The sequence below is a fragment of the Pteropus vampyrus genome, unplaced genomic scaffold (genome assembly GCF_000151845.1).
Source record: "Pteropus vampyrus isolate Shadow unplaced genomic scaffold, Pvam_2.0 Scaffold2, whole genome shotgun sequence".
Taxonomy (NCBI): domain Eukaryota; kingdom Metazoa; phylum Chordata; class Mammalia; order Chiroptera; family Pteropodidae; genus Pteropus; species Pteropus vampyrus.
Window position 1 is genome coordinate 12330659 of NW_011888783.1, and position 12094 is coordinate 12342752.

Consider the following 12094-nt stretch of genomic DNA (forward strand, 5'->3'; position numbering starts at 1 on the left):
GTATGCAAAGCACCTATAGGCATGGCTAGCAAGTGACTGGTGCTCAATACTTTAATTTTGTTGTAGCCATAGAGAGGAATTATATAAACATAAAATTCTAGTATTGTGTGACCAACATGGAGAAATAACATAGAGTTTGTCACTTTAAAGCATAGTGTTTGAGCAATACTAAACACCAAGAAATGAAGACCGATTTGATAATATTTTACTAACACAATAAAGAAAAATGCAATTTAATATCAAATTCACTAAAGCCACATTAAATAATTCATCTACTCATTGAATTTTTAGAGGAAATTTTTCAAATAAAAATATATGGATTGTCCAAAGTAGTGAGCCTTAACAATATTTGTATAGTGCCTTTTATTTTGTATATCATATTATAGTTTTGCCTTTCAGGTATTACAAAAATACATTCGAAGCCCTCTATAAGACTTCAATTGGAGTAGAAAGAGAAAGAGAAAAATCTCTTATCATTTTATGTGATTGATGTCTTTAAATGTTTGAATGGCCTTCATCAATTCATGAGATCATCAACTCTCATGTGTGGTAATATTTATACACATATATAGGTTTTAGCACCCTCTTGTAAGCATATATTCTAGATGACAAAAATTAAATTCATTAAATAAAATGCCCTTTTAAAAGCTTACCAAATCACACAGTTCTATGCCCCCAGGACTGAAAATATTTACACAACTTCCTCTGACCAGGTATTGCCTTAAGAAAGTAAATGCAGCCCTGCCTTCTACGAATTGGGAGAGAGGGAGGGATTGTGAGTAACTTGCTGAAGCATGGAAGGTGGCCCTGAGCAATCTGGTGGTGCTTTCCTAATAAAGTGTTGCCTACGGAAGGTCTCTGGTGCCACCTACTGGTAGAAGAGCAGTTCAGAGAAATAGAATTTTAAAACTTGTAATAGCATTTTTTCTAGTGTTTATTCTACAGGTAATGAGTCATTATCTTTTGGAGGCTTACTTAGTGACAGCTAACTAAGAGAAGTGGTAAATAATTCATCTAGCAATGATGGATGCCCATTGTTCATTTAAGCATCTGTTCAGTTTCATTCTACCAACATTTGTGTTCCTGCTGTGGAGACATTATACTAAATGCTAGGAACGCCAAGACCAGGCCCTTGCCTTCATGGAGGTCAATGTGTAAGTGAGGAGGTGCACAACTAGATGCCAAGGTTGTAGCTGCTGTAATATCCCACATACTCAGTGCTCTTTGTCTGGGAGACAGTCAGAGAAAGACACATGGACAGAGTATTGAAGCATCAATAGTATCATTGAGCACAATGGTGTTCCAGGCAGAGAACAACATTCACAAAGTCATAAAGCTTGCGAGAACCCTTCATGTGCTGGAAATGACAAGTGGTTTAAGTATGGTTGAAAAGCAATGCAATGAGTGGGCAAGGAGAGCCAGATGCTAAAGTGTTTGGTCTATGCTTGGAATTTTAAATTTTGTCTTGTTTACACTGAGGAACCAATGAAGAATTTTTAAGCCACTGAGTAACATGATCAGGTTTGCTATTTAGAAACGGTACTGTGATAGTGAAAGGAGGAATGAACAGATGTGAGAGGTGAGATTGGAGGTAAGGGCCCAGGGGAGAAGTTATCAGCATAGGCTTGGAGAGTGCTGACAAGGCTTCGACTAGAGGAATCAGGAGAAAGAAGGGAGTAAATTGTAGAATTCAGGAGGTAGAATGAACAAGATGTAGAGAGCAAATACAATGGAGTTCTGGGGGTAAGGAGCAGGGGCAGTGAGGCGGGTGGCCTCACAGAAGCTACGTGAAGCCAGTGGCCATCACAGATGGAGTCAGCCCAGCCCAGAAGCACCAAGTCTGTTACCAAGAGAGGTCTCACCTTTTAGCTCATTTATCATTGGCAATTCATGCCTTTCCTAGTGCTTCATTCAGTTCACCAAGAGAAGAAGTTGTTGGTAGGAATAAGCGGAAAACCTCGTAAGGGGGCACACCAAGCTCTTCATCCTTCCACTTCCATTGACTATTAAACAAAGAAACTAACTACCTCATTCTAGGATGATTGCTAAATTCTATGTGATGGCATTACCTAATATCACATGGCCCTGTCTTTTGGAGTGTTATTGAAGGCACTGCTGATCTCGTCCATGATGTTAGACATTCTTGCTTTATTGGCTGACTTGTGCCAGTGGTTTATAAAGTCCTTTCATAGCTATATTCACACATCAATTTGAAGCAATGAATAGCCCATGAATTATATGTCTCATTTTACAATTGAGGAGACTGCTCCAGAGGGATTAAATGACATCTCTGAGGTCACATAGCTGGTAAGTTGTAGTGTCAGGATTACATTTTCTACCTTTTCTTTTTATCCAGGGAAGTGAAAAGATTTGTTTCTTTAAAAGGAGAACCTGCAGTTTATAAACAACTTAATACTACCATAGGAAGGAGGGGAACATTCATAAACCAATAATAACGCAAAATGCAAACACATGCTAGATGATTAGACTTTTAGAAGACCCCACTGATGGTGCTGAGATAAGGAAGCAATATAGTGACCATCTTCCAAAAACAAGATGGCTTTGATTTTGGCTTTTAAAACAAGTACCTTATTTAAATCCACTTGACTTACAGGGTGTTGTTGTAATGAAATATAATATTTTTACAAGTGCCCATTAGCTTAAACTATAACAACGTAATAATGTTATTTTACCTCTGGTTTGGGTTTTTATTTTTTATCATTTTAAGATGGTTCAATTATTATTTACTATTGCCACTACTTTGAAAAAAGCCAAATTTATCTAAGATGCCTAAATGCCATGACTCTTTCTTCCAATTTAAAACTTATTTTTTGCGGTGCTGGGAACTTTCTTTGCTTGCTCATTGGTAATAAAAAAATAGAGTTTTTTCCTCAGCCTGCAGGGTGTCTGTTTTAGACTTGGTGAGATGATGATCTTCTCAGATCTCTTTTTGATTGATCTTTCTGCACACCGGAGTGCAGATTTTCTTTACTTCCTGTCCCAGTAGGCAACCGCAATTCTAGATCAAACTCTTCATGATGACTGTTTCTCAGGACCATCTTTTTCAAGGTCACTGAATATGGCAAAATCTTTGCTGTTTCCACTGCATGACACACAAATGGTTAAAAATAGTGTAACTGAAGTGGTAAAATTTTAAACATTGCCACCAGTCTATAAGCTGTTTTTTTAAAAATTGCGTTTCCTTCTTAAAGGTGAAGAGAAATCATATATAAGAGCAGATGTGGCATGCCTACAGTATGATGTTATTAAGATAAATATGAAATGCAATCACTTGTATAATCAATATTGTGTTTCCAGGTAAATTTAAAATATCCACTTGTTTTTGTGATTAAAATATCCTTTTTCTTTTGTGATGCAGATCTAAAGGTGTCTTGGTACTGCAAGGACAAGAAAATAAAACCATCTCGGTTCTTTAGAATGACTCAATTTGAAGACACTTACCAACTGGAAATTGCTGAAGCTTATCCAGAAGATGAGGGAACTTATACTTTTGTCGCTAATAATGCCGTGGGTCAAGTATCAAGCACAGCCAACTTGAGACTGGAAGGTAGAGTAAAACAACCTTAAAAACCACATTTAAGTATAGATCTAATCTCACAATGTCAGTAACGATCACTAAAAATTTCATGTAAATCATCGTTGGTCCTACTATTCTATTTTAATGCAACTAATTGTTTCCTGTTATATGCGATGTTCTCACTTTTCATTTACCTGTTCTCATTATGAATCACAAAACACCATTTTTTTTATTTTGCCGTGCTTTGTTTCTATAACATTTTGTAATGTATTGTTCTCATCACCTGCTTTCATGCTTCCTGATCAGCATGTATCAGAATAGGGAGAAATACGCTTAAAGAAATAGATAGATAAGTTTTCTCAGTTAGAATAAAACAAATTTTTTAAATAGAAAAAGTGTTACTGTCCCCCCCATTGTACTGACACAATTCTGATTTCACAGAAGTGACACTGGATGATTTCAGGTCTGTACACCTGCTAGATGTATTGACAGTCGTTCAGAGAATGCCTGAGGGTTGTAGAGCGTAGTTCTATGATGGTTTAAAATTTCTGTTACCTCAGACTCTTAAATTATAATCAGAAACACTTCCTTGGTGGGACACTCTGATTCCAAATGAGATAACTATTTTTATACAGTCAGACTATTTTCCCTGAGCTAATATAGTCTGTATAGTATTAAGTATATATAAATACATAAAAATTTAGGGCAACTGTTGAGTTCTTAAAATTTTTTAAACACTTATTAAATAACCAGATGTTTAAAGTGGTTTGTAAAATAGAAAAGCTGGTTTTACAGCCAGAGAGAAAAAGGTAAAAACAGAAAACAAGAATACCTAAACCTAATTGCATATTCACCACTGCCTTTATGAAGAATATATTGAAGTTCATTAGACTAGTGATGTCTCACCCTGTTTGTCTGAGAAATAGAAATGAACTTGTGTGACTTTGAATCAGTAGTGGCATACATTGACAAAGCAGTAGTTTTGTACTAGATTCTAGTCTACCACTGGAATTTGAGACCGATCTGTAGACAATTCCAAATGAGTTCTGGTTTCAATGCAGGGTATGACATTAAAGGTTGGCATGCTTCTTTTCAGGATTTAGCAAACTTGAAGAAGTTACATCAAACTCCCAATGGCATGTCTCTTCATCAGTTTCATTTAAAGAGGAATCCCTTGGCCAAAAGCCCATCTTCATCCAGCCTCTGTCAAGCCTCAGGGTGCACAGCGGGGAGACAGTCAGATTTCATGCAAGGGTTTCTGGCATTCCCAAGCCAGAAATCCAGTGGTTTCATAACCAGCAGTCAATTCTACCAACAAAAAATATAGTTTTCCATTTTGAGGAGTCCACAGGCATGGCTTTAATGCTTATAGTTGATGCTTACTCAGAGCATGCTGGGCAGTACTCTTGCAAAGCAGCCAATAGCGCTGGGGAAGCCACTTGTGCAGCTACACTCACAGTGACGCCAAAAGGTAAAGCCCATTTTGCTTCAAAGACTTTGATTTGTGGCCTACCCCTTACTCCCACTGTTACTAATGTGAGTCTTGGCTGTTTGTCTCGTTGCATAGTGTGATCGATCCATAATTTACTAATAAAGTAACACCCAACAAGGCCCCCTATGGTCTGAATTACAGGTTAATCTATGTACTTTAGATCTCACTGAAGTATGTGTTCTAAGCATTACATTAGCAATTATTTCGTTAGACATCAACTATGCTTGATATTTTTACTTTTCTAAACAGCATCTAATCATTGCATCATTAGTGGTCTATTTTCTGTATGTTGTTTATAAAGTATATGGTGGAGGGGAGGACAAATGGTATCCCTAATATAGTCATCAAAAGAGAGAGGTGGATTAGTGGGGAGACTGACTCTATCACTCTGGATACCTACAATGACAACAGAAGGAAGAAACAAGATACTGTATGGCACCTGCATGAGCCTTCATCATCCATTCATCACTGGATCACTGGGAATGAATTTTTTTGTGTGTAATGCTGACATCCTAGAGCATACTTCATCTGGCATGCTGCTTCCAAGTTACAATGATGTCTTTCATCTTCATCTTCCATGCCATTTTATGTTACTAACCTAGCCAAGTGACAAACCTTAGATGTTAATATTCTTTTCTTTTTCTTGTCACTTGATTATACAGTGCAAGCCCTAGCTAGGCAAAGTTCTGGGAAAGAGGTAAGAAAGTCCACCAAGTCCCAGGCAGTGGCAGATTCCTCTTTCACAAAGCAGGAGAGCAAAATATCCCAAAACGAAATTAAGTCATTTCAAGGATCATCATATGAATATGAAGTACAGGTTTTTGAAAGTATGTCTCAAAGTTCCACCCACACAGCTGCATCTGTTCGAGATGTAGAGTTGCACCATACTGCATCCCTTTCACAAACTGCAGAAAGCACCGAGTTGTCCGAAAAATGTGCCGAAGAGACAATGGGCGAGGCGCCAACAATTCTCCTGCAACTTCAGGACCTCTCTGTAAAGTGTGGCGACACTGCTCAATTCCTCTGTGTTTTAGAAGATGAATCTTTCGTTGATGTAACCTGGACTCATGAAGGTGTAAAGATAGAGGAATCTGAGAGAGTGAGGCAGTCACAAAGTGGAAATATTCAATTTCTTATTATATGTAATGTTCAGCTGGTAGACCAAGGATTGTACAGCTGCATTGTACACAACGAGTATGGAGAGAAGACAACGACAGCAGTACTAAGTGTAGAAGGTGGTTATTTGATTTTTAGCTACGACTCGCTTCATTTCATCTTCATTGCTTTCTGCAGCTTTTCTGTCATGCAAATTAAATCACTGAATATATTAATTAGAATATCTCTAAATTAGCACTCTAGTCATAAATGACTTATGAAAGTCAGCCAAGTTATTGGCCAACCTTTTTAAGAACATTTAACTTTCCAGTCTAGATTCAGGAAGTTTAACTTTCAAATCCAGGTTCAGGAAGTTAAGATTCATTTCACGTGTGCTGCTTTTTCTAATATTTACCAAATGGACCACCTAGGGAGTGTACTAAAGGTTAAGATGTTATAATTCAAGTATTTGTTGAGTATTTATTATTGTGCCTGACACTGTGTTAAATTTAAATTTAATTGTTCTAGTTTTAGGAGACTCAAAAATTCTCGTTTGCCCTTTGTATTCACATCTGAAGTCCTAGCTGTTTATAAGGAGGCCGTGAAAATTAAAAATTGGGCACTGAAAATAATAGGGCTCTATCAGCACCAAAATGAATAGTCTCTAGATATTTCACAAGAAATTATGCTGCTTTTACAGCTTCAGATCCTCTGGGAATTATAGAATTATCTCATGGCAAGATCAATATTTTTGTTGTTACCGTGCTTGATTCTCTACTGTGTTTGAAAAGGTGTGAATAAATTTGTCTGGGTAAAGGTTAGCTTCTTCCTCTTATCCATGGACTTTCCTTTTAGATACTAACGAAATAATGAAATTATTCTTCAGGTGCTAGAAGCTCATGCTATGTGTCTATATGCAAAGGAGCTTCACGAAATCCCTCGGAAGGAAGCTGATAGAAGTTCGGGCATCTCCAAGGGTCTATCTAGACCTATGGCCTCAAGTCCTTCCCTGATCTGATTATACTATTATTGAGTTGTTGGACATGAGTAGCCAAGTTATTGGCCAACCTTTTTAAGATGGCTATGTGCACAGCCATCTCTACAGTGAATTTTGAAATAAGCCCATAAATTCACTTTAACGTATCTGTAATACTCACCAAAAGGAGGCTGTTTTGTTCTTTAATCTGACATTTTACTCTGTAGTTATTTCTGGTTATATCCCCAAAGCCTACAAAAGGAATAGCTCAAGAACTAAGATCTAGTCATGCAGGTCAGATGGAAAATTCCACCATCCAGAGAGTTGACCCTCAATTTAACTGCAGCTGCTGGCTAGCACAGTAATCACACAGGTACTATTTATCTGGAGTTGTCGTCTACAAGTCTTATAGATGACAACTGTGGCAGTTTCTGCAGCAGTATTATTGGGAATTAGCTGTGCTGTGGAGGTGGGAGAAATGTAGGTGTTTCAACTTGTTTCCTGAAGAACCTAGTGCCATCGTACAGTGCTTGAACATCAAGTTCCCAGAGGGGATTTGAGCTGGACATTTTCACCTCAGGATTTCTAATTCACAAGTTCCAACTGAATATTATTAAAGTGTTCTAGGAGCATGAGCACTTTTTTCCTGGAAAGTCCAGATTGCCTTACTTGTACTTATGAAAATTAAAAAGTAAGATACTTTTAAGTGTTTGAAAAGTGAAGGATCAAGCACAGTTATCTAAGACTAATTTTTATATGCTCTTCTTTTACCGTGACCCAATATCTTTACATAGGCTACATAGTTATCCACGAAGATCAAGTAAGAATGTAAAACACCGTAAGTTAGTTTGAATAGAATCCTTATGTGCACAGTAAGCATAGATATGTTATATATTAGTTTTGGGACTAACATGCTGCTTTTCTTCTCATCCTAATGACATTCCAACTTCTCTAAATTCAGCGTGTATTTTACTCTTACAAACACAGCTAATTTATTCCTTTTCCTAACTTTATTCTTACCTAGCCAAAGAATCGCAAACCAGAGCAGTTACAAATATTTCCCTTGATTCAGACACTAAAAGTATTAAAACACTCAAAGAGTCACAAATTAAAACAACCTGTGAAGTAAAGAGAGAATCGTCAAAGAAAACATCAAGTTTGTCATTAACTTAATGCCAAAGACCACAAGGAACTGAGAAGCCAAGGAGTCAAACATATTGACACAATGTCACACGAACTGTGGGGTGAGAGTGGTACCAGGGCACCCGCCTTTCTGGAGAAGCAATCCCAGAGACAACTGTGTCTAAAGAATGTACCTTTTCCTATGTAATAAAAGCAATTTTGAGTTGATAACTCATGGTTTTGCTTCTTAATATGTAATTGGACTTTATGTAGTTTAAAGTTTAAAAGATGGTTCAAGTCAAAGGAATATTTACTGGCTGAAAATGCTTAATTTCACAGGAAAAAAAAAAACTGAGAATTACCCTCAACTGAAGGTGGCAAGTTAGAAAATGCATGTTCCTTCTAAAAATGACTTCATCTCTTAGCAGGTGTTCAGTCAATAGACATTAAACAAAAAAGAATATTCCTTTAGCTTGTGGATTGCTTTTTTGAATGCATGTAAAGGCATGCGAAATTATGGAACTAAATGTGGAAATTTCATAGAGAACCTAAAATAAAAATGTTTTAAAATCTTTCTGCCAACATTGTCATGTACTTTATTAGCTCATTGATTTGTCTGGCATGAATTTTTTTTGATGCATTTCGGGGATGTAGTTTTCTATTATAATAAATAGAAAGTTTAATTGTATGAATCGTAAAATGAGGCAGAAGGTATGTGGAATTAATCATTAAAAATTTTTATGTTTTTCCATTTTAGCCCATGAATCAATGTTGCATGAGAGGATCGAACAGCAGATTGAGGTGGAGATGAAAGGTATTGTTATATTGAATGTGAGATTTAAATAGAAACTCTGAAGGATTAATAGAATCCTTGATCTGCCTTCTTTCTTTAAGTATTATTGAGAAAAGTGACATAGATATACAAATATATCTCCCAGAGTATATATTACTATGTCGCATGCCTGGTTTAGTATGCTGATGGTTACATGCATTTCACAGTAATTTGTTTTATGGTAATTTAAAATCTTATATTTAAATTTTATCAGCCATATTCAACTTCATGTTAACAGCCATTTTCAGAAGTGTGTATTAGGAAAAGTTGGTATCTTAATGCATGAAATCATGAAGTAGAAGTTTGTCTTCAAAATTACAGTGAATTAAATGGAACAATAGACAATAATGTGTCATACTCAGAATGCAATGTCATGAATGAATTATGATTAAAATGCTACTTTATTTAGGGTGTGTGAAAATGTTACATTCCCATTCTGGTTTACACTTCATGCACATATTATCATTTTAACATTGATACGTCTCTTACACTGGCTTGCAGATAGCTGCCTTATGGGATCCTTATTGCCTGCTTTTCTTTGCATAACATTGTGACTTTATGGCTGTATTAGTTCGAATAAACGCCTTCTCATATTACTTTAGCTAATTATTTATGGTTATAGTTCTTGTATATATTTTTAAATAGTTAATTCTCAAAAATATAATAATTTAATCTACAATCAAAAGGATCAGAAAGGGCGTTTATTCCACTCTCTGCAAGTCAGGTAAGATTCTCCTCTTAGCCATCAAAGGAACAAAGTTTTCCTGCTCTCAAAACAAATATGCACAGGAACATGTTATTTTGAAATGCATTTTTGCTTGTTCAAGAAGAAATTTCAACAGTTTGAAGAAAAGACCAGACAACGAACGATTTTCGTGTCAGAATCTTTTAAACAGAGCATGGTGTTGCGTTTATTCGAACAAATATGGTGAGTGAATTTTTTTATGGATTTGTGAGAATCTGTAGCATGCATTTTATTTCATTTCCTATTTTGCAATTTCATTTATTTTCAACTTTTTCAAATGCTATGGAAAATAGTAAAATGCTTTATAATTTTATTTTTTTTCAGAATTATTCTCTGAGGGGGAATCTAAATGTCCAGAGAGAGATGCACGTGATGCCTTTTCAGATTCTGAAGACTTAGATCACAGCTCCACGGCTGCTAGAAGATATGCAAGTAGAATATTATCTACAAGCTCTTGGCCTGACTATTTCAAGCCTTCTTTTACCCAAAAACTTACGTTTAAATATGTGTTAGAGGGCGAACCTGCTGTTTTTACGTGTAGATTAATTGCCTGTCCAACTCCAGAAATGACTTGGTTTCATAATAATCGGCCTCTCCCGACAGGTCTTCGACGGGTCATAAAAACTGAGAGTGATTTACATGATCACTCTTCCAGCCTGGAGATTAAAAGGGTCCAAGATAGAGATTCTGGAAGTTATAGATTATTAGCAATTAATAGTGAAGGGTTGGCTGAATCGACTGCATCATTGCTCGTTATCCAAAAAGGTCAAGATGAGAAATATTTAGAATTTCTGAAAAGGGCAGAACAGACACATGAAAATAGGGAGACTTTAGTTGAAAGGAGAGAAGACAGAATGAAGGTTGACCTGAGGTTTACTGGCTCTCCCTTTAACAAAAAACAAGATGTTGAACAAAAGGGAATGATGCGAACTATACACTTTAAGACAGTAAGTCCTGGCAAGAAAACAGATCTTATGTATGATGAAGAATATTTAGAAAGTAAATCTGAATTAAGAGAATGGCTTAATGTAGGTGAAAATTTCTTGGATGAGGAGACCAAAATTAAGTTGTACCGTTTACGGGAGGCTAGAAAAATGTTAATGGAGAAAAAGAAATTATCTCTTTTAGAAATGTCATCTGAACTAAGCTCAAGAACTTTGCAAAGTAAAGCTAGTGATAAAGATATTCTGTTCTCCAGAGAAGAAATAAAAAGCAGGTCTGTATCTGATCTAGCTGAAAATAGAAATAAGGTAGATAATGTAACTGAGGGTATTGTCCAAAATATACATGCCCTTCCTAATCGAATGGAACAGTGTGTAGAATCTAGAGAATCTCCTACAAACTTTCAAACTATTGTTAATGAAGAAGTTCTCCAGACTGAAATAAGAATGAGCCAGGAGGCATTTCTGAGAGAAAGTCCACGAAAAGAGCATGTATATGGCGGAATTCTAGTAAATGAGAGTACCCAAGCAAGAGGACAACTTGAAGAAATTATGAACAAAACTGAAATCGAAGAGTCATCTAACCGCATCACTAATGTATGGAAGAACACGGAAACAGATGAGACTCCTGAAAAGGTGTCTCAAGTTATTATACCACATGCCAGTGGATCTTTTGGAATACTTAAAAATATTAAGGAAAGTGAAGAAATAGATAGTGAAAGAATAAGAAAGGATGATTTGAGAGAATCACAATACTCCACTTCCACAAGAGCTGATGAATTCAGAACTGAACAAGAAGAAAAAACAGCAACATTTTTTGAAAATTCTTTCCAAAAACGTCCACAACGTTGCCCACCTTCATTTCTTCAAGAAATTGAATCTCAAGAAGTTTATGAAGGTGACAGTTGTACATTTGTGTGTCATTTTCAAGGATTTCCTCAACCCATAGTGACGTGGTATAATAATGATATACCTATCCCACGTAATCAAGGCTTTATCATTCATACCTTGGAAAACTATTCAACATTAACTTTTGCTTCTGTTTTTCCTCAAAACGAAGGTTCTATTAACTGTGTGCTGTTTAACCAATATGGGACAGTGAAAACAACTGGTGTACTAAAAGTGAAAGCAAAACAAAGGCATGGTGTCAAAGCACATAAGGTCCCAACGTTGCATGACTACACTGATGAGGAAGAAGAGCTGTCATTGGTGTTTGACCAAGCAGAAGGCATTCATCCATCTTTGAGACAAGAGGGCCAAACGAATCTCCATATGTTACAGAGTAACCCACCTGCTCCTCCCTCTGCAGACATAGAATCTCTTTCTTTTCCTGTAGAAATTCAGATAACAGCA

General features: G+C 36.4%; 1 protein-coding gene across 1 annotated transcript in view; it reads left to right on the top strand.

Moving 5' to 3' along the window:
- TTN (titin) overlaps positions 1 to 12094 on the top strand; it is a 267443-nt gene that overhangs the window by 45554 nt on the left and 209795 nt on the right. Inside the window, exons 43-44 of the mRNA XM_011359980.1 lie at positions 3380 to 3568; positions 8981 to 9037. Coding sequence (XP_011358282.1) covers positions 3380 to 3568; positions 8981 to 9037 — 246 coding nt within the window. The remainder of the gene's footprint in view (positions 1 to 3379; positions 3569 to 8980; positions 9038 to 12094) is intronic.